The 25,981-nt window shown below is 39.0% G+C and overlaps 1 protein-coding gene across 6 annotated transcripts in view; it reads left to right on the top strand.

Annotated features, from left to right (window-relative positions):
* Nucleotides 1-25,313, top strand: part of DCTD (dCMP deaminase) — a 58,036-nt gene extending 32,723 nt beyond the window's left edge. For 4 of the 6 annotated variants that reach the window (XM_042014930.1, XM_042014929.1, XM_042014935.1 and 1 more), the window contains 5 exons: nt 10,149-10,260; nt 11,618-11,753; nt 20,649-20,765; nt 21,961-22,057; nt 24,000-25,313. In XM_042014930.1, coding sequence (XP_041870864.1) covers nt 10,149-10,260; nt 11,618-11,753; nt 20,649-20,765; nt 21,961-22,057; nt 24,000-24,078 — 541 coding nt within the window. In that variant the 3' untranslated portion in view covers nt 24,079-25,313. Of the gene's footprint in view, nt 1-6,063; nt 6,158-7,459; nt 7,511-10,148; nt 10,261-11,617; nt 11,754-20,648; nt 20,766-21,960; nt 22,058-23,999 lie in introns of those variants that run through there. The other 2 variants (XM_042014934.1, XM_042014931.1) reach the window with 2 other exon arrangements.
* The last annotated feature ends 668 nt before the right edge of the window (nt 25,314-25,981 follow it).

Below are 25,981 nucleotides of genomic sequence, written 5' to 3'. Positions count from 1 at the left end.
AGAATCTCATAATAGGAAAGTGCCAGGAAATGTTGAAAAGGAATCATGCTGTCAACTCTGCTTACGAAATAAATTAGGTTTACTAATGGTTATATTTCCCCTCATATCTACAGAGGGAGAACAGAGTTCCTGTTCTTCCAAGTTAGGATGTCAAATGTATTTCCTGACAGCTCCAGCTCGCTTTTCATTATTGATAAGTTAGAGCAGTGTGGCTGTTAGCTGCTCTCGTGTAATTAGTTCAATGAGTTTAGGAAACAGCCAGAATGTAAAAGAGATGAAAAGAAGTCACATATAGAATGATAGTGGCACCTGAGCTCCCTCTGCCCTGATGCCAATCTAACACTCAGGATGTTACAAAATGAAGGCATCGTGCCTTGTGTCTCACAGTTCTCTTGGTGTTAAGTCCTAGAGACAGAGCAGTTATCCTCCTACTGATGAAGGAAAATACCTTTGATGCTAATTTGGGGAATTGGGCATATTGGCAATTTGAAAGGCAAGTAGGTTGAAGGGATTTCATCATGCTGACGTGAGATACAGGACAAGCCCAGAGTGAGTAGAGCAGTTCATTTTGGGTTTTTTTTTTAACTTAGTTTAATTTTGCTAGTGTATCTGAGAATCCTGAGATATTGTCTTCCCCCCCCAATCCACAGGTTAGCTGAAAGGGTCATTCATCTCTTATCACAGAATGGATTTAGCACATTTACTTAAAACCTTCAATGCTAAATCCCATATAAAGATGTAAGAAAATGATTCTGTATAGCAGGTCTTGTATGAAGATTAACACACTGTAATAATGAAATCTAAAGATACAGTTAAGATAAATGACAGGAAATTATACATAAAAATAGGAAAATTCTCTATAGAGGAAATCTAAAGCTTATCATAAACAAAAAAAATTTGAGAGGAACAAGAAGCTTGAACAGAAATTCCACTGAGGTTAAAAAAGACAAGCATAAGTGGAATTTGTAGCAGGAGAAGAAAAGGAAAGACTACTAACAGCAAACTAATTTGCCCAGATACGAAAGGATATGTGTATTTGATCTAATTTGTATGGAAAAGTAAAGATTTCTGTCTTCAGAATGTGTCTTCTGTAATGATTACAGATAACGTTATTTTCCAGTTGGAGTTTTTGCAAGTTGGTGCACTGCAAGAGATTTTGGGACTTAGGGAAAATTCATGGATGTAGTATGAAAAGCTACTACATCATCACAGGAAAATTTTGCCAAATCAGAAGGGGTGGAAATAGAAGATAATCTTCTTAGATATTAAAAATAGCCTTGAAATATAAGGGGAAGGTAACAGAAGAAATAGAAAGCTGTGAAGTATGTAGGCAGCTGCTGAGTCCAGAAGCAGCATGCCAAGAAAGTGAAATTTTATGCTGAAAGCAGAAAATAAATTTCTCACTTCTAACTAGGGAATATCTGTGATCATCACTATTATGGGTGGACAAAGAAGGTAATTCATGTTTTGGAAGGAATCACTAGGATTGCCAGAAGACTTGAAGTCTGAGACTTTGTGTCTCAGTTTACTTTCCAAAGGACAACTTACCAAGAATATCTGTGATTTCCGTTTCTGGATGGAGATAGGAAAAAAGATCACATCCAATATCTTCCATTTTTCTAGCACCCATCTTTGTCCTGTTGTCCTGGTTTTAGCTGAGATAAAGTTACATTTTTTTCCTAGTAGCTGGTACAGTGCTGTGTTTTGGATTCGGTATGAAATTGTATGAGATTGCATAAAAAGGGGAATCTGGATGCAAGGACGGGTATGAATGGAAAAGGAATTTCAAAAGTAGAAGGCTGGTCAGAGACAGATACAAACATTAGGAAAAAACAGAGAAAACATCAGCAAATAACACACAACATACAGATAGAGCAAATCTAGCTGGAGAATATACTGATGCCAAAGAAAGAATGAGGTGTTCAAGGTACTGCAAAGACAGTATCTACCTAAACTAGAACCATCAGTATGAATAAAACAAGAAAACAGTCAAAATTAGGAAGTCACCATATGTCCATAAAATTTTTATGTGAGATGAAAAATAGTGTACTTCTAAAAATTGATCAGAAGACTGTTTAAAGAGTATTATTTATATACTAATTTCTGACCCTGGTCAGAATAATGTGGAAAAATTCTGGATTTAGGGAATTTTGCAGAATTTTGTCTGGAAGATTGAGAATGTGATACTCAAAATAGTATCTCACTTAGACAGGAAGGAAGAAAACTTAAGTCTAGCACTAGACTCTAGTTTTCAAGAAACAGATGTTATAGAAAGGTAACATAATAAACAAGCCGTCAAAATCTAAGACTAGAGAAGAGTAATGATTTCCTATTGGGCCATGAAAAGCAGAGAAATACCTTAATATTGGCTTTATTGATCCTGACAGATACTCACCATACACAAGAATCTCTTGCATTCAGTGTTTACAAATCTGTAAAAAGGTAGGCATCTAAACACAGATTTCAGTGTCCTGAATTTTGGCACCTGAATTTGAAAATACTGAACTTGCAACAGGCTTCCATCTGCACCATAATTACCATGATATCACCCTATTTGGTTTTAATCAAAGGCTGGTAACAAGTTGCATTTCTTACCATCTTTATTAATAAGTAGTTCCAAAATTCTATAATATGAAGAGTTACATGCTAAAGTTAAAAATCGTATAATAATTCTGACACATATCTAAAATATGCTTCCTATATAAAATGCTACAATGTAAAAATCTAACAGTTTATTGCAGCCTCCTAATGGGCTGGTTTGCTAACAAGCTTCTGCAGCTAACCCTGTTTAGGTCTTCTGCAAAGGGGTTCCAAAATAGGACTTTGTTCACAGTGCAAACCTGACATTGCAACAAATATTATTTGAGCAGTGAGGAAGCCATAACTTAAAATTCTTTATTAGATTATAAATAGAAATTCAGAACTGCAGCATATACCAGAAAGTGCATTTGTATTTAATATGTTCCTCAGACTGTAAGCAAGTATAGATGGAAATGTTTAACACAGGTAGAAATTCCTATTTGTAAAAAATATTTAGAAGATGAGTCTTGCCTAAAAAATAATGTTCTCTAGATATGAAAATTATTCTGTCCATGAGCAATTACTTCTCTGTAAGACAGAGAAGATATAAAGGCATACTGTCATATTTATTTGTTTGTCTTTCTCTTCAAACCTAGTAATTAGTTCCTGAAAAATTAATTCTCTTAGAGAAAAAGACAACAGCTCATTAGCAATTTCTTTTTACTTTTCCCTTAAGTTTTGAGAGTGATTTCAGGGTGGACTACCAAATTGCATGCTCCATATTCTGGCAAATAGCAAACATTATTCTCTGAGCAACAACTTATACATATGGTACATTTGGGGAGAGATGTTGCTTGCCAGCAAAGTTAAAAGAGTCTGTTGGCAAGAAGCAAGAAAGTGGGGAGTGGGGTCTGTAACCTGGGGGTTCCCCAAACTCAACTTCATTTCCTTTTATCAAAATTGACAAAAGGTAGATGTGAATGTTTCATAAGAAGTAAGCTAAAAATATAAGCAACTTGACAGATGGTTATATATTTAGCTTGTCTTTCAAACTTGTATCACTTTTTGTTAATAAGAGCATCTAAAGTATTTGTAATCAGCTCAGATTGTTTATTGACATCTATCCAGCAAAGTCATGATAGTCCACGCTCAGGACCTTGTTAGGAAATGAGACACAAACAAAAATAACTTGTGAAAGATTACCTGAGATACTCGAGGCTTTTTGACATACATCCTCCTTCTATGGAACAAGAGAGGAACGTGCAAGGACAGGACTAGGGTGTCAGATATGAATTTAAAAGAAATTCGGCCTATTTGAATGCACGACTGTCTTAACAGGGGTTTTGAGTTAGAGCCCTCTAGTTCTGTCACAGAGAATGGTTCTGAGGCAGATGGAAGGTTCAAATAAGCTTCTAGATCTCAGAGTTAATGGAGAGGAGGATGCAGACAGCTGATCCAGGGTAGCTGCTGCTTTTGCAAAGCAGGCAGATACCAAAGAAATCTTATGGAACCTGCCAGGCAGCATGACTTTGCCCCACACCTGCAGTAAGTCAAGTTACCTACCCTCAGCACAACCCTGCGTTTAGAACACAGGATCCTGGCCCAAATCTTACCTAGTCCAGGTGTACCTTTCTTCCCATGTGTGCTTGAAGAAAGAGGCTGTTATGTCAGTACAGTAGTACACTGTCAGAAGAACAGTCACAACTTGGCCACGAGAGAATTTTCCAGTATAGTTCTTTGAAAACCTAGGGGAAATAAAAATGTAGCAAGGTTTCCAGAAGAAGTGTCATTTAGCAACATTATAGGAGTCTACTAACTAAAATTCCACCAAAAGTTTTCCTCCTCAGGCCATATATCACTGCTGTATTATAAGTAGTAGTAGTAGATGTTATGGTTTATCCTCAGAATCCTAATTATGAAAAATAACAAATTTGGCATGGGTAATTGTAGTGTTAGGATTTTAATTCATACTTTAAGAGTACAGAAACAGATATACAGATAGTAGAAAACTTTTTGAACTGAATTATGCTATTTTATCCAGATAATTGAGTGCTCTTTAACTCTCTTTGTGATCAACCATAGTCAGGCCTTTCATTTCACCTTCAGGCTTATGCTTTCCTGAGTGATGCTACTTTCATTAAATTTGTTTTCTTTTTCTTGCATTTAAATAGTTCCTTTTTGTTCATTAACAAACCATACATGAGCATTTGTTGTCCATATGAAATTATGCCAATAAAAGTCTTGCAAACTGAAATAGCTATATGTTTTCTCACTCTGAGGGCTGGAAAATTTGTCAGTTGAAGTATAACAGGTTGCTTTTGCCAAGTTTTCTGGTTACAGCTGAATAGGAATATCTGTGAAATTAAGTAACATTTTCATATTTGATGGTTTGTCAGTTGTCTTAAAAAAAGCTAACTGATACAGCAATCTTAGTATGAAAACATATTAGCAATGTGTTCCTCTGTGTTGATCACTGAAGGACCTCTCTGTTTTGGCATAGCTTCAAGAATAACTATGAGCATGGCAGGTTCCTTGGCTTAGCCATCTTCTTGCACACATTGGTGTAGTAAGGTACCCACTTGTGCAATTTGCTGTGCATATAGTCAGTGAGGGGGAACTATAAAGACAGCTTCTGAGATAGGACTGCTGTGTACCCGGTTTCCCAAAAATGTCCTGTTTTTCCAACCTGAAGCATCCTCCTGGATGAAGAGGAAGATTTTTGACCAGGCTGCAGAAAACCATTCTCTCAGCCATGTCTGTTGACCACATTCTGATCAGTGGTGCAGTTCACATGCAGTGTGAACCCACGGCTTGCGCACACAACCCCCTCTTGGGGATGCTCTCAAGGCAAGTGTTTTCTTTTTGTCCATCACTGAGTTTGCTGCCCCTGTCACTGCCTCCAGTGGGAACCGAATTGGTCACGTTCGGCTGGGTTTGGGCAGTCTTCGCTTGATGCCTCGCAGCCCCGTGGAGCGAACATGTGTACCTTGCTCCCATTTGAGTGCTTCCGTAAAGGCATGCCCTTAGTGGCAGCCAGCTAGCCAGGGTAGGCGGCTTCTCACAGAAGGAACACAAACACACCATACCAGCATTTCATATTTATTATCATACCTCTTATTTTGCACTGTAATGGGTTATATATGTGTATGTTCAGCTACCTGTGCATCCTGGGAGACTTCTAAGACCTGGCAGCAGCTGGAGGTATTAATAAACCATAACTCAATTTCCACATCAATTTTACATCCAGAGAACAAATAAAAACTCCGATTTTTAGACGTTTTAATATGTTAATGTCAAGCTTTAATAAATAGCATTTACCTTACGAGCGCGAGCTGGGCAAAAACCCGCAGGCTTGTGTCAAAGCATAACATTAGAAGCAACATCTGTCAGAAAATTGAACAGACATTCAAGTAACTGGTTTATAGTGTCGCGGAGGCTCGCAGCAGTCCGGGCCAGCGGGATGAGCTCCGGGGCGCTGCGGGCGCAGCCGAAGCCGCGCTGCCCCCGGCTGCTCGGGGCGCGGCTCGGGACCCCCGGCCCGCCCCCGGCCCCGCCCGCCCGCGCTGCGGCACCGAGCGGCGAAAGCAGCGTGGCCCGGCGGGATGAGCGGCCCCGAGCCCGGCCACCACCGGAACGGGTACGCGAGTGCAGGCCCCCTTCCCAGGCTCTTCCCTCCCGTCACCCCGCGGCTCCCGCTCCCACCGCCACCGCGCTCCCCTCGCACGCCGGCTCGATAAACTTTTTCGGGGCGGGACGGGCCGCGGCCGCCCGCGGGTGAAGCCCTGGTGGCGGGGCCCGGCGGCCTCTGGGGGTGGGAGAGCGGGGAGCTGGAATCCTCCGGGGCGGGAGGGAGGAAAGCTGGAATCCTCCGGGATGGGAGGGAGGGAAGCTGGAATCCTCCGGGGCAGGACGGGGAGGCAGGGAAATAAAGGTCCGCTCAGCCGGGGGCTCCCCCGTGCAGCACCGGCGGTCGCCGTGCTGGGGGAAAGCCGTCCCGGTGGGGAGGCGTCTCCCGAAGCCCCCGAAGGCCCTGTGGTGAGGGCATGGCCTGTTTTACTTGGGTTTTGTAATCGCTGGGATAGGAGAAAGAACAGGCCGGGTGTCGTATGTTCATTATTTCCGGAAATGAGTACCGGAGTGAGTAATATGCAATTAATTAAAGTCAGAAGTGACTGTAAAAGTGAAGTACATTCATTGAAGAGAAGTGTTCTTGTACTGCTTAATTGAGGCTCAGTATTCATACACGGTGTTTGTCTTTACAGGTTTGGTGGGTTATCTCCCAAGAAAATTGTGAATATAATTAATTTTCAATGCACTGAGTATTGTTTTTCTGTAAGAAAGATTGAGTTTTCTCTTTCAAAACCTTTCCTCTCAGTATACAATGTGTAATGACCATATCTCAATCCCTGTAATAGGGGAAAGGTGAGAAGCCTCAAGTAAAGGAAATCCCACATTCATTCGATCTAATAGTGATCATAAAAGATAAGATTTAAAGAAGAAGCTTGTATTTATGATCATCAAAAGCCCATATCCTGTTTGGCTTTTGGGGAACAAGAGCTTAGCTGAAGACGTTTATGTCTTATTTTTAATACACATTTCATTTTTTACCTTCATTTCTGTGATTTCAATGCCAAGGTATTGACAGTTGGTCTTCAGTAGTATCCTTGATACTGGGGGAAAATACTGCTAGAATACAGCTGTAACATAATGCACATGACATCAAAGATAAGGAAGCAGAAGAAAAACTTAAAAAAAGATGGAGGTTGATCTCATACTCACCAGTTCTCCAGCTGTACTATATTGTTGTGTACCTGACTGTCATAACTGTTGTATGAAAAAAATTTGAGCTGATAAATTCTGTTTTAGGATTCTCAAAAAAATTTTTCATTACGGTAGACCATTTTTTTAAGTAGCTGAATGACATTTGTTCCTTTTTCAGATGGTGTTACAGCTTACTTGAAGCCTAGATGGATGAAAAAGAAGTGAAAAGGGAGGCAGTGTTCTCTAGTTACAGAATCTTTTTCTCTCTTTTCCCTTGAAATAATCTTTACAGAATTTTCTATGGACTACTAACTGTTCTAAAATTTAGGGGGTTTTTTTCCCCATTGTTCTTAGCAGTATTCTTCATGGCTTTCAGCTTCTGCTATTTTTGTTCATAAGTTCTTATGGGTTATCCTAAGGGTAAGCCTTGATTGCCTGTTTTACAGCTAGCTATAGTATTTTCTAGAGTAGCTTTCATTCATGCAACTCTAGAACTTGCAAATGAGCATAAAGAAGATTATCAGCTGCCCCAAATCCATAAACTAATTTTCATGTGTGTGCTTGACTGCTAGCCAAGACCTTGGCTTCTGCTCAATCAGAAATTAAGTGGTTTATACGCATTTCACACTCTTGAGTTCTTGTGCACTGAGTTGAGGGAATTATCTTGCCAGACACGGTGATGCTAAGTAGAAGTAATTGAGTAAGGGCTTTGGGGGGTTTTTATGTTCTCTTTGATGTAAGCCTTCTGCTTATTTTTTAGATACGCTCCTCTCCCTGTGAAGTTGGTACTCTGAGGGACCTCCACTTACATACAGCTCTGTATTTATTACAAAAGTAAACACTACCTTTTGTTATGTTTTGAATAAGTACAGTTGCTAGGGAATAATTTAACAAAAGGAGATCTCATGACCTCTTAGTTCAGAATACTACTATCTTTCTGGAGCCCTTTTCCCAGAATGTTTTATTCAGTGTAGTTCTGCATTGTGTTTCATCCCTCTCCAAAGACATCACTGTGAATGTCCCTTAGCCAAGAGTGATCATTTAAAGTCCAGCTGTGTTTTAGCTTTTGTAAATCCATTTTTAAAAAATATTTTAAATAATGATATAACTGAAACACTTTCTTGATATTTCAGTTAACCTGTCAAAGTTCAGTTTGGCACAGAGTGGTGTGAGGGCATGTCTTTAATCTCTTCTTTCTCTGAGCACTTTTCCTCCTTGGTAGGATATAGCCCCAACCCTTTAGTTACAGTGATTCAAGCCAGTTTGGGTGTTCTTAGAATCACACACTTGATTTGTGTGTTGGCTTTGGCAATTGACAGTTCTGGGCACTATTTGCAGTGTTGTCAAAGTGTGTGAGAGGTGTGTGAGTTACATCAAGACTCTGTGTTTCTTCCTCCTTACTTTGAGATGGTAGCCCTAAAGATGATCCTCATTTGTTCCAAGAACAAGCCAAAATTGCTAACTTGTAATGTGCCACATACAGACTATTCAAAACCAGCAATTTATCTTTGGTAAATAGCACCTTGTAGGTTTCTTAAGTACAGTTTTATCATGTGCTGGCATTGTCTTCACTCAAACAGTGTAACCTCTTTATGACAAGCTAACTGCAAGCCTCTAATACATGGGTTTAGTTATAAAAATAATGATTAACTAAGCACTTGCCTTCTAATGTTTGTCTTCTGAAAGTGCTGGTACTAGTGTTGCTAGGAGATGTCTTGCTGCTCGCAGTTACCTGTGATGTATTTTTCTGCATGGCCGTACATCACTAGAAGGGTATCTTGGTCTTAAGCTGTAGCCTTTGGTAAGAGGAGCCCAAGAAGAAAAGTACTGTGCCCCTTGTATTTTGATAGGCTAGTCAATGTATTTGAGATGTTCCATTGGTTTGGTTTTCAAGTTGTAGCAATGATAGGTGAGAGAATTTGGGGAAATTTCTTTCAATTTGATCTTTTGTTTGAAATTTTCAAGGCTTAAATATATGTGTGGAGAGAGAGATGTCTGCCTTCCTTTGCTTTGAGCTGAAAAGCACAGAAATTCCCCTGTTGTGTCTTACCTGGTCTGAGCAGGCTTTCACCCATAAGCAGGCAAGAGAAAATGATATATCACCTTTTTTTCCTTTCTCCTTCCCTCAAATATACCCTTCAGGGCAGGGAAAGAAGCAACCTTTTGTGGCACTTTTATCCATTCTATCTAAAGGAAAAGTTCTTGAACCCATCTCCTGTCAGTTTTCAGAAGGCTTTCATAAGACCTGATGTCAAGAGAAAATTGGCAGGGAACTGTTGGAATGGCCTCAGATCTTTGGTGGTAAATGTTGTAACGAGAGGTAAACTTGTAGTGATAACCGTATAGTCAGAAATTAATGCCTGCAGAGGAAGTTACCAAATAGGAAGCTACTGAGCACTTGTCATAGGCAGAACTACAAAATAACTTAGATTAGAAGCTGGCAGTTATCACAGTCATCATAAAAAAGATTATGTTGTTTGGGTGAGAAGAATGCCAGTACATGATATACCTCAACCTTAGAAATATACAAGGTGTTATCTATAAAGGACAAATTGCTCTGTCTTTGAATTGCTCACTGCTTTGAATATCTCAGCCTTCTTATCTAAAAATGAAATTTGCAACCTCGCTTGGATGCCTTTTCCTTGAAAGGAAATGTTGCATGTATAAGTTCCTGGAAAACACATAATACTGATGGTTTTACTGTCAAAATATTAGTGAATGTGTGGTCTTAGCCACATTCTGATCCTGGTTACTTTAAACTGTGTACATTACTGTTACTTTAAACTGTGCACATTAAAATAATACAGTTTGTAGTAACTCTAGGTCTGTGATGTTTGCTGATGGCTGTTTTTGTCTATAAACTATAGTTTCAGCAGTGAAGCATCCTGCAAAAAAAGAGAGGATTATTTGGAATGGCCTGAATATTTTATGGCAGTAGCTTTTCTGTCAGCACAAAGAAGCAAGGATCCAAGCTCTCAGGTAAGAAGGCAACATATAATAAAAAGATAACCTAATCTATATTGCATATCACATCAGATGTACACCTAGCACTTCCAGGGATTTCTTAATAAAAGTTATTTCAGTGTATAGCTATTCAGTTTTTAACGTAGTCAGCACCTTCTGTTACAGAAATTCTCTTATTGGGCCTGACTTCATGTGTATAATTCTGTGTACATTTGTAGCTTGGAGTTTTATAAATCATCTTTTCATCTGGAAGTTAAAATAACACATGCATTTTGTCTCCTTTTTTCAGTAAATGTCACTTTTAGAGGAGGATAAAACTGCTGGAAGTTTTAGGTTGTAGTTTTTTAAGACACAGCATTTTACAAGTTTCTTTTCCTCACCTGTAAGAGTATTTGTTTGGTTGTTATTGGGTTGACTGGAGTTTTCTTCTAGTTTGTTTCCTCCCTCAGGATCCCCTCTTCCCTATGCTTCACTGTCAGTTCCCATTTTTCACATCTTCCATGTGCCTCTGTTCAATATTGTTCAATATTGATTTCAGGTGATTGATACAGCTCCTGAAATGCTATTCTGCAGGATCCACTCATCCTGTTAGATTTCCTTTGTGTGAAAAAAATCAGGAAGCAAATCCCAGAAAAACAATCTTTTCACTTACTTGCTGCCTTCGGTACATTACAGCCCTTAGCTCTCTGAAGGTTATTCACTTGGGGCTAAATTTTTGTTACCCAAGGGCAGGTTGATTAAACACATTTGTGAATTAAAATTAGTACTATTGCCATTTCAATAAATAATATGGGCAGAAAACATAAAAAAAGGGACACTTCATCATTCTTTAAGAGGAGTCCCTTTGTAGACTTGGGTTGAAGCAAAAAAGGGTGGGAGTTAAAAGGTTTGGAATTTTAGTGCGTGTTTGTGTAAACAAGCCACAAAGGCCTGTGAGGCCTGCATAAGCAAGCCAACACTTGTATTTCTGTTACATCTTTCATAACTTTTCTTTTGCTCCTGTTGCTCATACTGTTGCTGGAAAAGCTGTTTTGGGGAGTTGAACTGACGTGTTTACTAGGGTTCGTTCAGTGCTGTTTCTGCTCCCTGAACTAGGTTCATTTCATAAGCAGTCAAGAAACAGTGCTGGCAGGCTGGGATGGGAACAGCATGACCAAAGGAGTAGCAGAGTTACATCTGCCCTGATTTATTTCAAAGCCCCACCAGTTAGGTACAATTGTAGCCTTGCTCACTAGATGGTGTGATTTAATATATTAAGTGAAGCTTGTATCTCTTAAATGAAAACTGTAGGACTGACTATTCATGTCTCATCTTTATTGTTAACATATTGTTTTGCATTCTGTTGGTGCTATATAAATCTGATTTTATTTAGGTTGGTGCCTGCATTGTAAATTCAGAAAACAAGATTGTTGGAATTGGCTACAATGGGATGCCTAATGGTTGCAGTGATGATGTACTACCCTGGACAAGAACAGGAGCAAATAGACTAGACACAAAATATCCTTATGGTAAGGCTTCTTGAGGTTGACAGGTTAGACTTGTCATGTCTGTATATGTGAAAGTTCAGCTGGTAAAGTATTGATCAGTTTTTCTTCCACTCACTTGATATTGTTAGTGTGCCCATATGTGGTACAACAGGAGAAAAATCACAGTCTTTTTGAAGGACTGACTTCCTGGTGAAATGGGTTCATACATATTAGCCATTTTGGATTGGGTAGGGAAAGCTTGTAAATATAAAGCAGCTCATTAGCACACAGTTGCAGTGTGTGCAAATGATTGCTGCTTCTGTGTGTTCGTCTCCACAGAAATTACAGAGTGTGTATATGCAAAACAAGTAATTGGGTCTAAAATACAGGTATTAAAATTGTAAACTCCAGTGGTTGTGGGAAATTTCCATTTCAGGTGTTGATGGCATAGGTTATACATGCTATGAGGAAGCTGAATATTTGTCTTAGGTGTCTGTGTGCAGTGAGGTGACTTTCACTGTTTATTTCAGCGTTTGATTTGATTCACATTTACTAAATGAACAAAAGAAATGAAGAGCAAGGATGGTTTCATGGTAAATGTGGTTGAGTGCTGCTTTGGATCTTGCCTTTGTCTTTGCAGTAGGCATAGTTTGGCCTTCTGTAAATGTGCTTTGAAGGGCCTTCCGTGAAATTTTGTGGACCTATCAGCAGGGCTGTGCACTTGCTCCTCTGGATCAGGTGTGATTTCCAGGAGCCAAGGACACTGGGCTGCCTCAGGCTGCATGCCACGACTGCTGTCTGCCGTGCGTGGGAATGGGGTTGAGAGCTGCCGTGTGGCCTGCAGTGGCTGATGCGGGGAAGAAACCTTGGGTAGGACGGGTAAGAGACCATCCAGTCCCCGTGCTGCCTTAAGTCCCCCTTCGTCTTTCTGTCCCCACTCCAGCTCCTGCTGCACCTGTGTGTGTGAGACCAGTGCAGCAGAAGCCATGGGCACAGGAAAAACAGGTATTAGGAACTTCTTCATCCTGTGCTGCATCTCAGCCTGTCCTGAGCTGAGGAATGACAAGGAGGAGAAGCACAAAAGGGAGAACAAGAGCCTTGAGAAATTTTCCCTTCTCCCTGCTTGGGTGGGGGAAAGTCAGCACCAGAGTTCACCTTTTGCAGAGAAATACTGCTCTGACTCTTTTCCAGTGACCAGTATTTAGCCCTGCCTACTAATTCTGTTTCTTACTTGTAACTTTAACAGTTGGTGTGATAGAGAAATTAAACTTGCATGAGTTTTGACATAGCCTGAGTTCACTCAGAGCTCTCTCTAAAAACCATTTTCTGGTTTTCTATAGCATTGAAGTGAAAGATTATATGCAGTGGCTCAGCACATAATTCATCAGTTTGATATTTTTGACTTCTTAAAACCCCAGTACTTTGTCCTTGTTCACTTCACCAATTTATTATAAAACCTCTAATGGTAACTCTTAAGCTCGAGACCATTTCATATTATTTTTTGTAGTATAGGGCCAAATTTGAAGTCTGCCCCTGCTGAATTTGAAGTCTGCTCTAAACCACTGGTTTTACATGTAGTGCTGTGACCATAATGGTACAACTTAGTTATGACTGCTCTTTATTTATAGGTGAGGAAACAAGTGTTAGTCCATTGATTAAATATAAAGCACTGAAAACAGAATATTGATTTTGGTTGAATTTTTATGCTGCTGTAAGGTCTCAGTTCTGAACTAAAATCAGTATGGGTAGTGTCTGGCATCTGAGCATGTTCCAGGCTCTCAAATCTAAGCTGACCAATTTAAACTAAAAGTGCTGTGAGGAATCTTTGTACAAGATGATGTGAGAAATTTTTTCTTTTTGTTAACTCTGACTGCAGAAGATGTGGAGCATGTGATGTTTAAAAAATGAGCTAACTAGTAACAGCTTGGAGTGCTGAGTTGATTTCCAGGAGTTGGTCTAACAACTGCCCTTTCCCCCATTATCTTAGTCTTCACCTCATTAAAAAAATCACAACTTTGTAACACAAAGTATCTGCTGTGATGAATAAACAACCTATTTTGTAATTCACAGATCATTTAAACTCTAGCAATTTCTTATTAATCTTGATAGCACAGTTGACAGACCAGACAAGTATATATATAAAAAAAATCTTCTGCTTAAAAAAATTCTGGTAGATGCAGAGACACATAGAATTGCTGCTAAAATCTCATTAAACTGTCATTTTTCCTTTCTCCTTTTGCTAATCATCACGACATTTGTGTAAATTGAACTTCTTATCCTTGCATTTTCCTAACTGGCTTGTTCAGAGATGGTACAATCTTACTATGTACTCCATTAGCTAATTATGGGAATGATGGCACTTTCATCACTGCAATGTAGCTTGAAGAATTAGATAAAGCTGATGGTAATTGTGCATGTACCACCACACTAAGCTGGGAGATGTCTTCTGGAGCTACTTCATGCATCTGCAGCGCTATAGAAAAGGGCTGGGGTTAGATCTGAGTGCTGACCACCTGGTCTTGGGTATTGTTGTGGGTTAGGCATAAACACTTAGCTCACTTCCCATCTGTTTTGCACCACTCTGGCTAGCTTCCTTCAGATGAAAGCTTCAGTACTGCTCTTCCAATGATGCTCTGGAGGGCAGGGTGGAAAAAAGACTGCAAGAAAACAGTCATCAGGTATAGGCTTATAATGCAAAGCCTGCTGAGATGGTATGCTTAACCCTCTTCCTTCCCTCAGGCCACACTGGCAGATGTGCAACACATACTCTGTTTCATGCTCTGAAAATCTCTCTCTGGTGGGCTGCATAAAAGCATTCTCACTTCTTTATGCCCTTTGAACTGAGACATACAAAATAACTGTAGTCTCCTGGGACTCTTGAGACGTGGATCTTGAGGAAACCCAGGGCCAAGGGCAGTGTATTGCTGATGGGACTCCTAAGAAGGACATGAGCCAGTCTGTGCCAGTTGGCCTCAGGGCCAGGGGCCAGTCCCTGGCCCTGTCTGTGTTTAGCAGCATAGACATAGTAGGGGATTGGACCCAGAGGCAATCTTTGCAGAAGGATGTTAGGTGATCCTGTAACAAATTTATTGAGCTCCAGCAGAACTGATGGATGTATTGACCCCACAGCTCTGAGCAGGTTCACTGTTTCATTGCTAAAAATCTTCCAATTTCCACCCTAAATTTATCTGTGTTTAGTTTATAGGTTCTTGTGTGTGCCAGCATTGTTCTTTCAGCTTTTCTTATTCACTGTGGTTAACCCTTCCTCCTTCTCTGTGCACTTACTGATAGCAGTTACCTTTTGAACTTCTGTTGTAAGGTTAAACAAGTCCTGTCACTCTTGAATTTTGCTGTATCTTGAAACTTGTTGGTTTGAAATTCACCACTGTCTTGGTTATCTACGTCTGCTGCAATATACTGTATATATCTATCTCACACCCTCAAGAGTGAGTTCTGCTCAGCTCACTGTTAGGGGCAGGGTTGTGCTTGATTAAGAAATCCAGGTGTAACCTGAGCTGCTACTGGGAGAAGGCGTCAAAATGTGGTAGGTAATGTTCACCTTACCTTAGAGGATGCAAACATTCGCAAGGCATTTGGATATTACAGGAATAGTGACATGCATCACCTGTATTGATACAGTGCATTCCTTATGAGACTCTTGAAGTGGATAAAGGCTCTTCCTTCTAGTTTTAGTGTATATTTGAACAGTATAGCCTAGTTATGTCAGAAAGCTCAGGGTGTTTTGCAGAATGCCATTTTTCACAGCACAAAATCAGGATTTTGTCATTATGTTGGAACTGGCTCCAGGCTGCCAGTCAGTGACAGCAGCAGGGATGTGTCTGTGCACATGAGAGAAATGGAAGGCCAGTTTTACTGAGATGTTATTAAACATTTACTAAGATGTTACTAAAAGCTCTTCGTGAAGCATTGTGTTCAGTACTATGTGCAGAAGCGTCATAATAATTAGGCAAAATTCTGTCTTTCAGAGTCAAAAGTGTGCCCTCTGTTTCTGTTAGGTGAATCCAAGTATTTGTTGATGCTCAGTTTCCTCTCACCAGTCATTTAAAATACTACATTTTTCTCCTCTTAACACAAATCTAACAACTAATTCTAGTTGCTGTGCTCCTGTTATGCCCTCTGTCTCCACTGTAATCTAAGAACATCCATTTGACAACCAGTCTCTAATTAAGAGTTTTAAATTAAAATGACTGGCAAATTTAGAAACCTCTGAGCAATACAGAAAATATTGAGTAAATATGCTTACAAATATTTATACAGGTTCAGATATGATAAAATATGTGCTGTGGCAAAAAGTATGCTCTAATTGAACAGTACCTGCTGTGTAAAATGAAACAAACTGTTATCAATGTTTCCTTGTGTTAGGATTATGAGCTTTTTTGTCAATTTTTCAGAGAAATGAACACTCAACAATATTCAGGCAAATGTTAGTTTTATAGAAGCTGTTATTTTGACAGCACAAAATTTGATAAGGCACTCTGAAGAAGTGTGATGCTCTCTCTCCAACTGGCAAAGATGATGCATTAGCTGGGAAGGGTATCTAGGAGATGGTCTCCACTTACAGCCACTCACTCTTGTCCTGCATGGATTTTTGTCCAGTTCTGGTGTCATACATCAAATCTGTAGAAAGTTTGGAGATTTAGAAACGATTCCTCTTGTTCTACTTGCCCACTAAGAAACACCTCTGTGTTCTGTTAGGAGTAGAACCAACTTGGAGCAGGATGGGAGAAACTGTGAAATAGGGTGGGTTAGCTAATGCTGCTCAGGTTTTGAGAGGGGCTTCTCTGGTCTGACCACAGCAAGTTTTGTGATGTTCATAAATGGGCTGAGTGGTTCCCATCTTCACTTCCCGGTTCTTGTTATTCATGGAGGAAAGCAGTGAGGCTGGGCTTCCATTTTTCTTACTGTAGTCTGAAGAAGCTTGGGCTCCCAACAAATCTGGTGCTGGTATCCTGGCCTCTGTGCCCTGACCACAGCAGCTGCTCCTCTCTAGCACACAGAGTGAGAGAGACAACAGCAGGGAGGGCTGAGGGCACTGCCAGCCCAGCATCAGTGTCCTGCCTGCCCTTAATGGAGCGACCAGCAACCATCCTTATGCTTTCAAAAAGGTTGACAAAAAATAGACGTCATTCTACAAATTCCAGATCCATCAACCACTGTCCCCAGTGGTTGTCACTCCAGACTCTATTCTTTAAATTAATGTTTTGATACCTTCTATGATTCTTGCTGTGTTCAGTGTCAGAGTTCCAGCAAGTAAGGATAACAAAATTCCTAGTCTGGCTCAATTAGTAATTAATAGCATTAAAAAGTCATTCTCCTTAACCCTTCCTCTGATTGCTTCTTTAAAGGGTCTTTAGCGTTATGGTGGTCCCTAGCATGCTCTTCATCAAGCATGTAAGCCTTTAAACAGTATTAAACACTTTGACTAGTCTTGTGGTTCTTATAAAATTGCTAGTCAGAACACATTTAGTATGTGGGAAGAGTACTTCTGACTCTGCAACCCACTGGGAACATGCTCATGTTAAGTGTTCAATCCTGAAAATTTACCATTTATAGGGTGAGCAGGGGCCTCTTATTTACAGGTGAGCTTAAGGATGAATACTACCTCAGCTAGGCAACACAAACTAGCCTGCAATGAGAACAGATAGAAACACTAGCAATTAATACTACCAGTAATGAAGCAGTCATTCATTGGCTTTTTTCTTTCCCCCCCCCCCCCTTCCTCCCCATGAACATAGTAGCAGCTGGTGGGAATGTCAGAGCACACACTTAACTTCTCGTTGCATGGTTATTTCTTCAGCTAATGAAACCTTTTGAGAATACTTTTCAAGCTGCTTTTCCAGAATGGAAACCAGTGTTGTGGACTTGATATTATGTTGGCTATATGTGAATATTTTTTTTTAAAAACCCAAATCTCTGGAGCCCCTCATAGGGTATTGTAAAAATTCTTAGTTTTACTAGTCTACCTAAAGATACAGTTTTCAGAGTTCTGAATACTGTGCACCTGTGAAAGGTTATTTTAAGTTAGCTTCTTACTATCTCAGAGAGAACAATTTGTAACTATTAGCAGGAGCTCTTAACAGATTAGAAAACTTCATTACATGCCAAATGTAAACTAGAGTCAGAACAAGAGGAATTTTGGACTTCTGGATTTGTTTTCTGTCTCTCAGAAAAGCTGGGGAGGTCTATAAGAAAAATCTGGGGACAATAGACCTATCTTACCTAGTCAATGCCTGTTTGTGAGAGAGAGGTGAATATGAGTAAGAGGGAATTAAGAGTGATGGGACAAAGCCTAAAAATACTTGTCTGATGCCAGTACCTTCTTAAGGACCATCTGGCATAATATCCCTTGATAAGTAGCAGATGTCAAGGGAGACATATGAAAACAAAGGCACATGTAATGATTGTTCCCCAGAATATACTCCCAAATCACAGCAACTGAGACAAAGTGGTTTGGTATTTAATAGCCCAGTAGACTAAAAAAAGTAATATTGGATGGAAAATAATGACTTCTGGAATCAGGGCAGGGTTCTGGTCCTGTACTACTTTCTGCAGTAAACTCAGTAAGAAATACTTGGTTAGGCTACTGCACACATGAAAAACATACCTCCTTTTCTATTTAAAGTGGAAATCTGCTGGGTTTGTTGGAGACTTAAGTACTTTTTGTCTTCGAATGATTAGTCTCTGTTTCTTACTGCTGTCGCTGTGTCTTCTGTCCACATGAGAGAGTTGTAATTTTTCTCAACTTCAGATTGTGTGAAAATGGTCAGGAGGCAAAATTTATGTTTTTCCCTTGCTCCAGCTGATTATCTTCTATAAGTTATTTTTGGCCTGATCTTGTTTTTGCTTGGGAAGAGGTTTTTTGTTGAAAGTTTGTAGAAGTCTGCCAAAAGAACCTTTTTCTCTCATTAGTGCAGGAAGGAAACTTGTTGCAATACTAGTAATGAAACTCGTCTGATTTTATGGCTGAAGATTTCTGAGTTTTAGTGAAGGAAAAATATTTATTAAAGGAATGAATTTTGTTTCTTTTTTAGTTTTGGGAGCCTTTGAAAACATCCTTCTTTCTGGAGGCCTTCCATATTTTAAACTGCTGCCTAGAACATAAATATATTGTTCAAAGAAACTTAAGAGTGATGTTTCTGTCCTGTTGACATAACCCCTAGTTCCAGTTGTGGAAATAATGTCACTCTTTCACTCAATCCTCTGTAACCCCGGAAAAATAATTCTCTGACTATTTACTGTAAAGGCTTTATAAGATTGATGCAACTTAGGAATGTACTTGGAGTTCAACATATTTTCTGGATTTTCTAAATGAATACGTTCATATAATTGCATCTCTCACACACTTAATGGCATATGTTTAAAATACAGTGGGACCCAATAACAGTTGCAATAGAAACAGTAATAATAGTAAAAGAAGCCTTAATGTGATGGTTCTTGGCTCTTGGTTGTTTTTTTCTTTTTCAATTTCCTATTTTTTGTGTTGGTTTCTGGCTTTACTGGTTATGAGAACGTATGTGGACAGCGTAACATGGGCATGGTAGAAGCCAATACTGAGCTTTTTTTTGTAAGTGTTTGGTCCCTTGTGACTTGTCTGCATGGGAAAGTTTGTGTGCTGTAAGGTAGGCTGTAAATTTGTAGTGCATTAGCTGTTATATAGAAAATTCCATGTAGACATTTAGTGCATACGGAAAACATTTCCATTCAGCAATGATTCCTGCGTGTTGAAGGTACTGCACTCAGTTATTTCTGTGGTGAGATCATTCACACAGAGGTCAGCATACAGCACCAAGTTTGCTATGAAGTTGTGCTGTGAAACTTGGTCTGTTTTAATTTTCACATGGGCACAAGGGAGAAGAAAAGGACTTTTTAAAAAAATCTGTTCTTCAAAACAAGCAGTGGAAAAACTCTTAATGCTGTCTGCACATGCAGGTCTCTAAATGATCTCAAACCCACACCACACTTCAGCATCTGTTTAAGAAGTCAGGGCAGCAGGCAGTTTCTTAGTAGGTAGGTATATAAATTATGCAACTTGCTGTTATTCCTAGGAGTAAACAGGAAGTTCTCGTGGAGATGCTAATGTTTTTTTCAGAGCTCCATTGTGGATGACACAGAAACTGCACTCTTCTCAGCTGTGTTGGTAACACTCTAGATAATCTGCTGATGTGTACCTTATAAGCACTGAAACCCTAAGGTGCTGTCTGTCCAGAAAGAGCTACTGTGTTATGGTGGAATAAGGCAGGATGGTCTGTTGCTACCTGGCCTATCTCAAATCCATGGAGAAATACAGGACTTTGTTTTTCTGCTTGGGAAGTCTGGCACCTTTTAATGAGCAGTAAAGTCACTTTAATATTAGAGCTGGACGTTTTTATGGCCAAGTGTGTCTTGTGTATTCTGGGGGTGGGAGAATCCTGCAGCAGTGCTGAGCTGTTCTGAGGCCCAGAGGACAGAGCTGCTCGGTTTTACTTGGCGATTCTGCTGCCTTTCAGAGCGCACAGCGCGCTCTTACAACCATCAGACTGTTCCTATCTGTGCATGTAAACACATAAATGAGCTGTTTTATACTGGCAATTAGATACTCCAGAGAGTTGTGAAGCTGTGAGATATTGCTTCACTAAGGGTGGTTGCAATGGCTTGGCCCACAGCCTACAGCTTTGTTGCCTGCAATAGGTGTTAGCAAATGGCAGTGCTAATGCACTTAATGATATCATTACTAATCGGCAGCCTGGTCAGAACAATTGACCTTCATCGATCTTGGTATTTCTGCTTTTATTTCCTTCTCTGCCCTTTATGATAAGCTGTGCTAGCTATTTGCCTTTGAAAAGATGTAAGCAGTTATATTGTAACACTTTAATTTTAGTTTGACCGATTTATTTCAATGATCAGTATTATGAATAGTTTCTTCCCTTGTTTAATCAGTGTGCCATGCCGAATTGAATGCCATCATGAACAAAAACTCAGCTGACGTGAAAGGCTGCAGCATGTATGTTGCCTTATTTCCATGTAATGAATGTGCAAAGCTCATCATCCAGGCAGGTAAGCAGTAGTGCCAGCTTGCTTTTTCAGGGTTGCAGTCCTGCCTGCTCATTGGTATCTTCTAATAGATGTATTTGATGTTAAATTGCTGATGTTAGATCTAAATTAATTGCACTGTCAACTTCATAAGATGCTACTTGGGGGGGTTTTTGCATCTGAATGGTGCCAAATTTTTCCAGTGCTAATTGCATCTACTGTGACTCTAAACGTGCTTCTAATTTAGGTTTGCAACTTCTTCGACCAGGAGCTGCCAAAGAACAACACAGGCTTTGCATATAATTACTGTCAATTTTACTGTGCTCTGGCACATTGAATAGAGTAGGGCAGAAAGAAATAAACTTCTGCATGAAAAAAGGTCTGTTGGGAGTATATACATGAAAGTTTAATTTGAATGTGATGCATGGTAGATATTTGAAGATTTTAAAATATCTTTGCTCATAAATGCCATAAGATTTCTATGATCCTCCTTTAATTATGTCTTTCATTACAATTATTATAAATCTGTGCCACTGCAGCAAGTGTGCTGGCCTAAATGTGTCTCCTTTTTTGAGATTAGGCAGTATCTACAGCAGGCTTCAGTTCTGTAAAAATCTCTGCTTAAAGTAGCATATATTTTGCTCATTGAGTGAAGTCATGCAGTCCCAGCATGGATTGCTGTTCTGGGAAGTGTCTCTCACTACTAATGGCCACAGGAATCTAGGAAGAAAGCAGCAAACAGAATGCTTCTTTATTTTGGTTCAGTATGGTTTGAAATCAAGAGGGATGAAGAGGGAAAGATAATGGTATTCTGCATTTGTGCTTCATACAATTCTCTTACTTACAGAATCAAAATCAAATGGTCTTCAAGGTAGATTGGCTGCTTGTTCTCAATGTAGTCACTCATCCTTTTCCTTATGCACTTAGATCAGCTCTAAATTGCAATGTATTGCTATTCATGCTGTCTGGCAAACACAGGAAGATGTTGATCAGCTGTGAAACACTTGTGAATTCTCTTCTGAAGCCTTTGTATTTCTCCCCTGCCTAAGTGATTTAGGCAAAGATCACTCAGCAATTTTACACAGCATACATTTATGAGTAGAGGTGTACCAAGGAGTTGTAGAGCATGTGGATGAATGCTGCCTCTTCTGATTTTGTGCACCAGACATTGCTATTTTTTTTAGTGCAATTCCAACATTTTTTCATGTGACTTCTTTAGGCATAAAGGAAGTTATTTTCATGTCCGACAAGTATCATGACACTACAGAAATGACAGCTGCACGGCGGATGTTTGATTTGGCAGGTATTATATATAGGTGAGAGAGCTTTGAATTAACTTTATTTTTACTGTGGAATGGAAGAAAAGGGGGGTGTGAGAGAGACCAACTTTAGGGCAAATGTTTTTCTTCTTTGAGTCATGTAGCATTTCATTCCTCTGTAGCGTTTGTAGATGGATTGCTCTGTAGAAGAACTGGGCTGACAGACTGTTGAACCATTCTTTTGTCTAGTGTATGGTTAAAGTTCAATTTCGCAACGTTTGTATGAGAAAATGGTGCATGACTCATTTTGTTCCTGGAATGCAAGTGAAATTGCAAAGGGGGTGGTATTTGTTACATCGTACCCGGGATAATCCTCATTGACCCTGCCTTGAGCAGGAGGTTGGGCTAGATGACCTTTAAGTCCCTCGCAACCTGAATTATCCTGTGATCATGAGTTGGACTGAAACAACCAACTGATCTTTTTGTTGTTATTGTTTTTGTGGATTACTCCATCCTTATTGAAACTTCAGTATCTTTTTGTTGCAGTCAATTTGGGAAGGTGTCCAACAAGCCACCTGTAATTAATTCTTGGTACATATAGCTGTTCATCTTCTTTGGTCAGCTTTTATTGTGAGAAAAGGGTAAAACTTGGAATATTTGCCTTAAAGTAATGATAATCTGAAAAATGTTTCAAGGGTGGGGTTTTTAAAGACACTGACAGAGATACCTAAAGACAATCTGTTCAACAGCTAGGAGTAACATGCTGTGGGTGAGGCTAATTATGTAGTCAGGGAGGCTTTGCAACTCTAAAAAGTTTTACAATATTAATATAAAGACTTTGAAAAATTTGCAAACATAACAATTCTGACAGATAAAATTTTAGGATGAAAGATACCTACTGGGCTAAGAAACATCCATGGAAAAACAAAGCAGTACTTGAAATTCAGTTTTAGTCTTTCAGTGTATTTCCTGCCTACTAAGACTATTTGACTAAGAAGCATAAATCATTCTCTTGCAAGTCAGATCTTGTAACTTTTCCGGGGTGAGAAATGTTTCTTGCCTTTCAGATTGCTATTCTGAATAAAGCATTCAGAGTTTCTGTGGTCAGCAGCATGTACTTTCCTGTGTTGACTGTTACTTATCCTTGTATCGATTGCTAAGGATGTAGGTGGTACTTAATGAATCTCTTGAACTGAACTGCAGAACTTAATTAGGCACTAAATCCACACTATTTGCATAATCTTTTGTTTACTGGAAGACTGGAAAATATATGCTCAGTCCCCATATACCTTCCATGCTAATTGCTGTAGCAGATGCTCTAATGATAATAAAAGGAAACATTTTGTGGCAGTATTAATTTTTGAGTTCTAAAGTTACAATTTTTTAATTATTCCCTCTTAACTAGTTTGGGTTTTACCCAGTATGGCATAATGTGATCTATTCCCCTTGCACAAAAAATATTTTAATATGCTGACACAAAGCTTGGAAATGTTTTAGAAAAACTTGGCAGGAAAAAATTGATCAAAATATCAATATTATCAAAATGTATTCCAAATATCTTTTTTATATGCATACATATACAGTATATTTAAATATTTTTCTGGATTCCTATATCTGTGTCTACATATTTAAATATATTTTTTAAATATTTGAAATATTAATATATATGAACAAAACTCCCAGACCTGGTAGCAGGATGCCACCACCTGCAGCTAAGTTGTTAAAAGTCCTATGACTCCTGGGTGATTTATAAACTCCAATAGCTGAAGAATGTACAGGGTAACCCACCCCATGTGTCTTTTTGTCTTAGTCTTTCTTGTCTGGGTTTCTCTCAGTGTGGTGCACTATAATTGGCTCCCATAGAGAAGAAAACTATGAGAATCCAAGGATGTGTTTTTTGGGATTTTTTTATTCCTTCAAAAATTTAGCTGGAACTAAAGCAAGCAAAATGTTTTAACTACTCACTAACTAGTATCTGTATTTTTCTTTTTTTTTTTAGGGAATTCAAGCCAAAGTGTAACAAGATCATCATCGACTTTGATTCAATTAACAGCAGACCAAGTCAAAAGCTTCTGTGAATTATGTCTCATTATGTCTTTAGAAGAGTGTGATTATACTTTTCTAAAAAGCTGCTAATGCCTTTCATCTCGAAGTTACTTGCAACTTTTTAAAGGTTCCTGTAGCTAAAGTAGACTTATAAGAAATCCAAGGCATAAAATGTCCCCCTTAGTTCATCTTGTCATGTGGAATCTAAATCTACTTAAAAATTTTTTATGCCTTTATCAAAACTGCTTAAAAAGTGGAGACACGTAGATGAAACAATATATGTAAAGAAAACTGTTCTGATTCTTCCTGTATTCATCCCCACATGCTCTGATGGGCTGTCAGCAGAGGTTTAGACTCAGTTTAACAGTGGTACTTGTAACCAGTAGTACATTGGAATATGCTAATATATGTTGATCTCTCTGTTGGATATGTGAATCTTTAAAGTTGATCCTAATAGAGAACAAAAAATGTTATCCATGCAAATGCTAATCTTCCAACTAGCATAACACTAATATTTAAAAGGGTTTACAGCCTTAAGAATGTGTGGCATTCTGCTTGTTACCCAACAAATGAAATTCTGATTTTTCTTTTAATTGCTGTCGGACATTGCCATACTTGGGGAGGGTTGAGAGAGGAAGCTGTTCTGAGAATTGTCCATGCTTTACAGGTGCTTTCAAATCCTTGTTTTCCCCAAGACTCTAGAACTGAAGGGGGTTAAGGGAGTAAATAATTTGGCTCTTTACCTCTGTGACTCTTGCACTGAGTTTGCTTCCACGTGTAGAAAAAAATAATTTTATTGGCCTAAGCTGTTTCTAGATAATCAACATAGCTCAGTTTTAAACTCCACCTGTAAGGTATCTGAATCATTTTTTGTCCTTTGAGAGAAATTGGAGATACTCAACCCATATCCATATCTGTGCCAAAAGATGTAATTATGGTGTTAGCTTGTTTCCCAGTGCTGACATAGTACCTCCATCTTCATAAATGTTGCCTAAAATAATTTCCTTTTTAATTTTATCTTGAGATCTGGGAATAGATTTGAGTTCCTTTTCTCTAATTTGATTTTTAAAAATTAAATATGCCTAATGGCTTTGTTTAGATAACATTGGTGGTTGTTTGTTTTGTTGTTTTTGCTGGTTTTTTTTTTTTTTTAATGTGGTTATACTTCAATGAGCTTTTATTTTCTCTACAAAAGCTTTGTTTCATATTTTGGGACATTATGTAATTTGGCTTCATACCAGTATTATTAAAGTCTTATTAAAATCCACTACACTGAAGTAGGCTCATTATTATAATATTAAGTCATGCACTTGGCTCCAGAGCGCTGCTGTTTTTGCAATCATATGGAAAGCATATTTTGTGCATTTGTGATATTACATAAAGTATAATTTTCATGAACCATTTGACCACTAAAGGGATCACTGTAAGATAATTTCAGAGTTTCTTTTTCCTACAACTGTTTTCCATGTCAGAATTGGTATGTGGATTAGTGCCAGAAGAAGAAATTTGCACATATGTGTGTGGGGGGAGCATGAAACCTGAAAAATTACTTTTATAAAATGTCACTAAGCCAGTTTATGCACATCTTTTTCTTTGGTCTGAATTAGTAATTGGAAGCATTTTGACTTACATGTGTCTGACAATAGGACAGAGGGGAGAGAAGAAGCAGAATTTTGGGGTTTTGCAGAAAACTGCAGAAAATTGCTATTTTCTTCGTATATAATTGCTAATGTAAGTTCAGATTTAAAACGTACATGCATTGTTATTCAAGTTACTTTATGTGTTTCGTGTTAGGCCTTGGATACTGTGAATATATAATGTGCATAAAAACATGAAAAGTTTTTTGAACAATGTACAGATGTTTTTAGGAAAGTAATTTTTCTTTTATAAACATTGGGGGGGGGGGGGGGGGGGGGGGGGGGGGGGGGGGGGGGG

The sequence above is a fragment of the Corvus kubaryi genome, unplaced genomic scaffold (genome assembly GCF_017639235.1).
Source record: "Corvus kubaryi isolate FWS band 111438036 unplaced genomic scaffold, C.kubaryi_AGA036_p1.0 split3-131, whole genome shotgun sequence".
Classification (NCBI taxonomy): Eukaryota; Metazoa; Chordata; class Aves; order Passeriformes; family Corvidae; genus Corvus; species Corvus kubaryi.
Note: the sequence above shows the minus strand (reverse complement) of the source record. Positions and strands in the feature narration are given on the sequence as shown.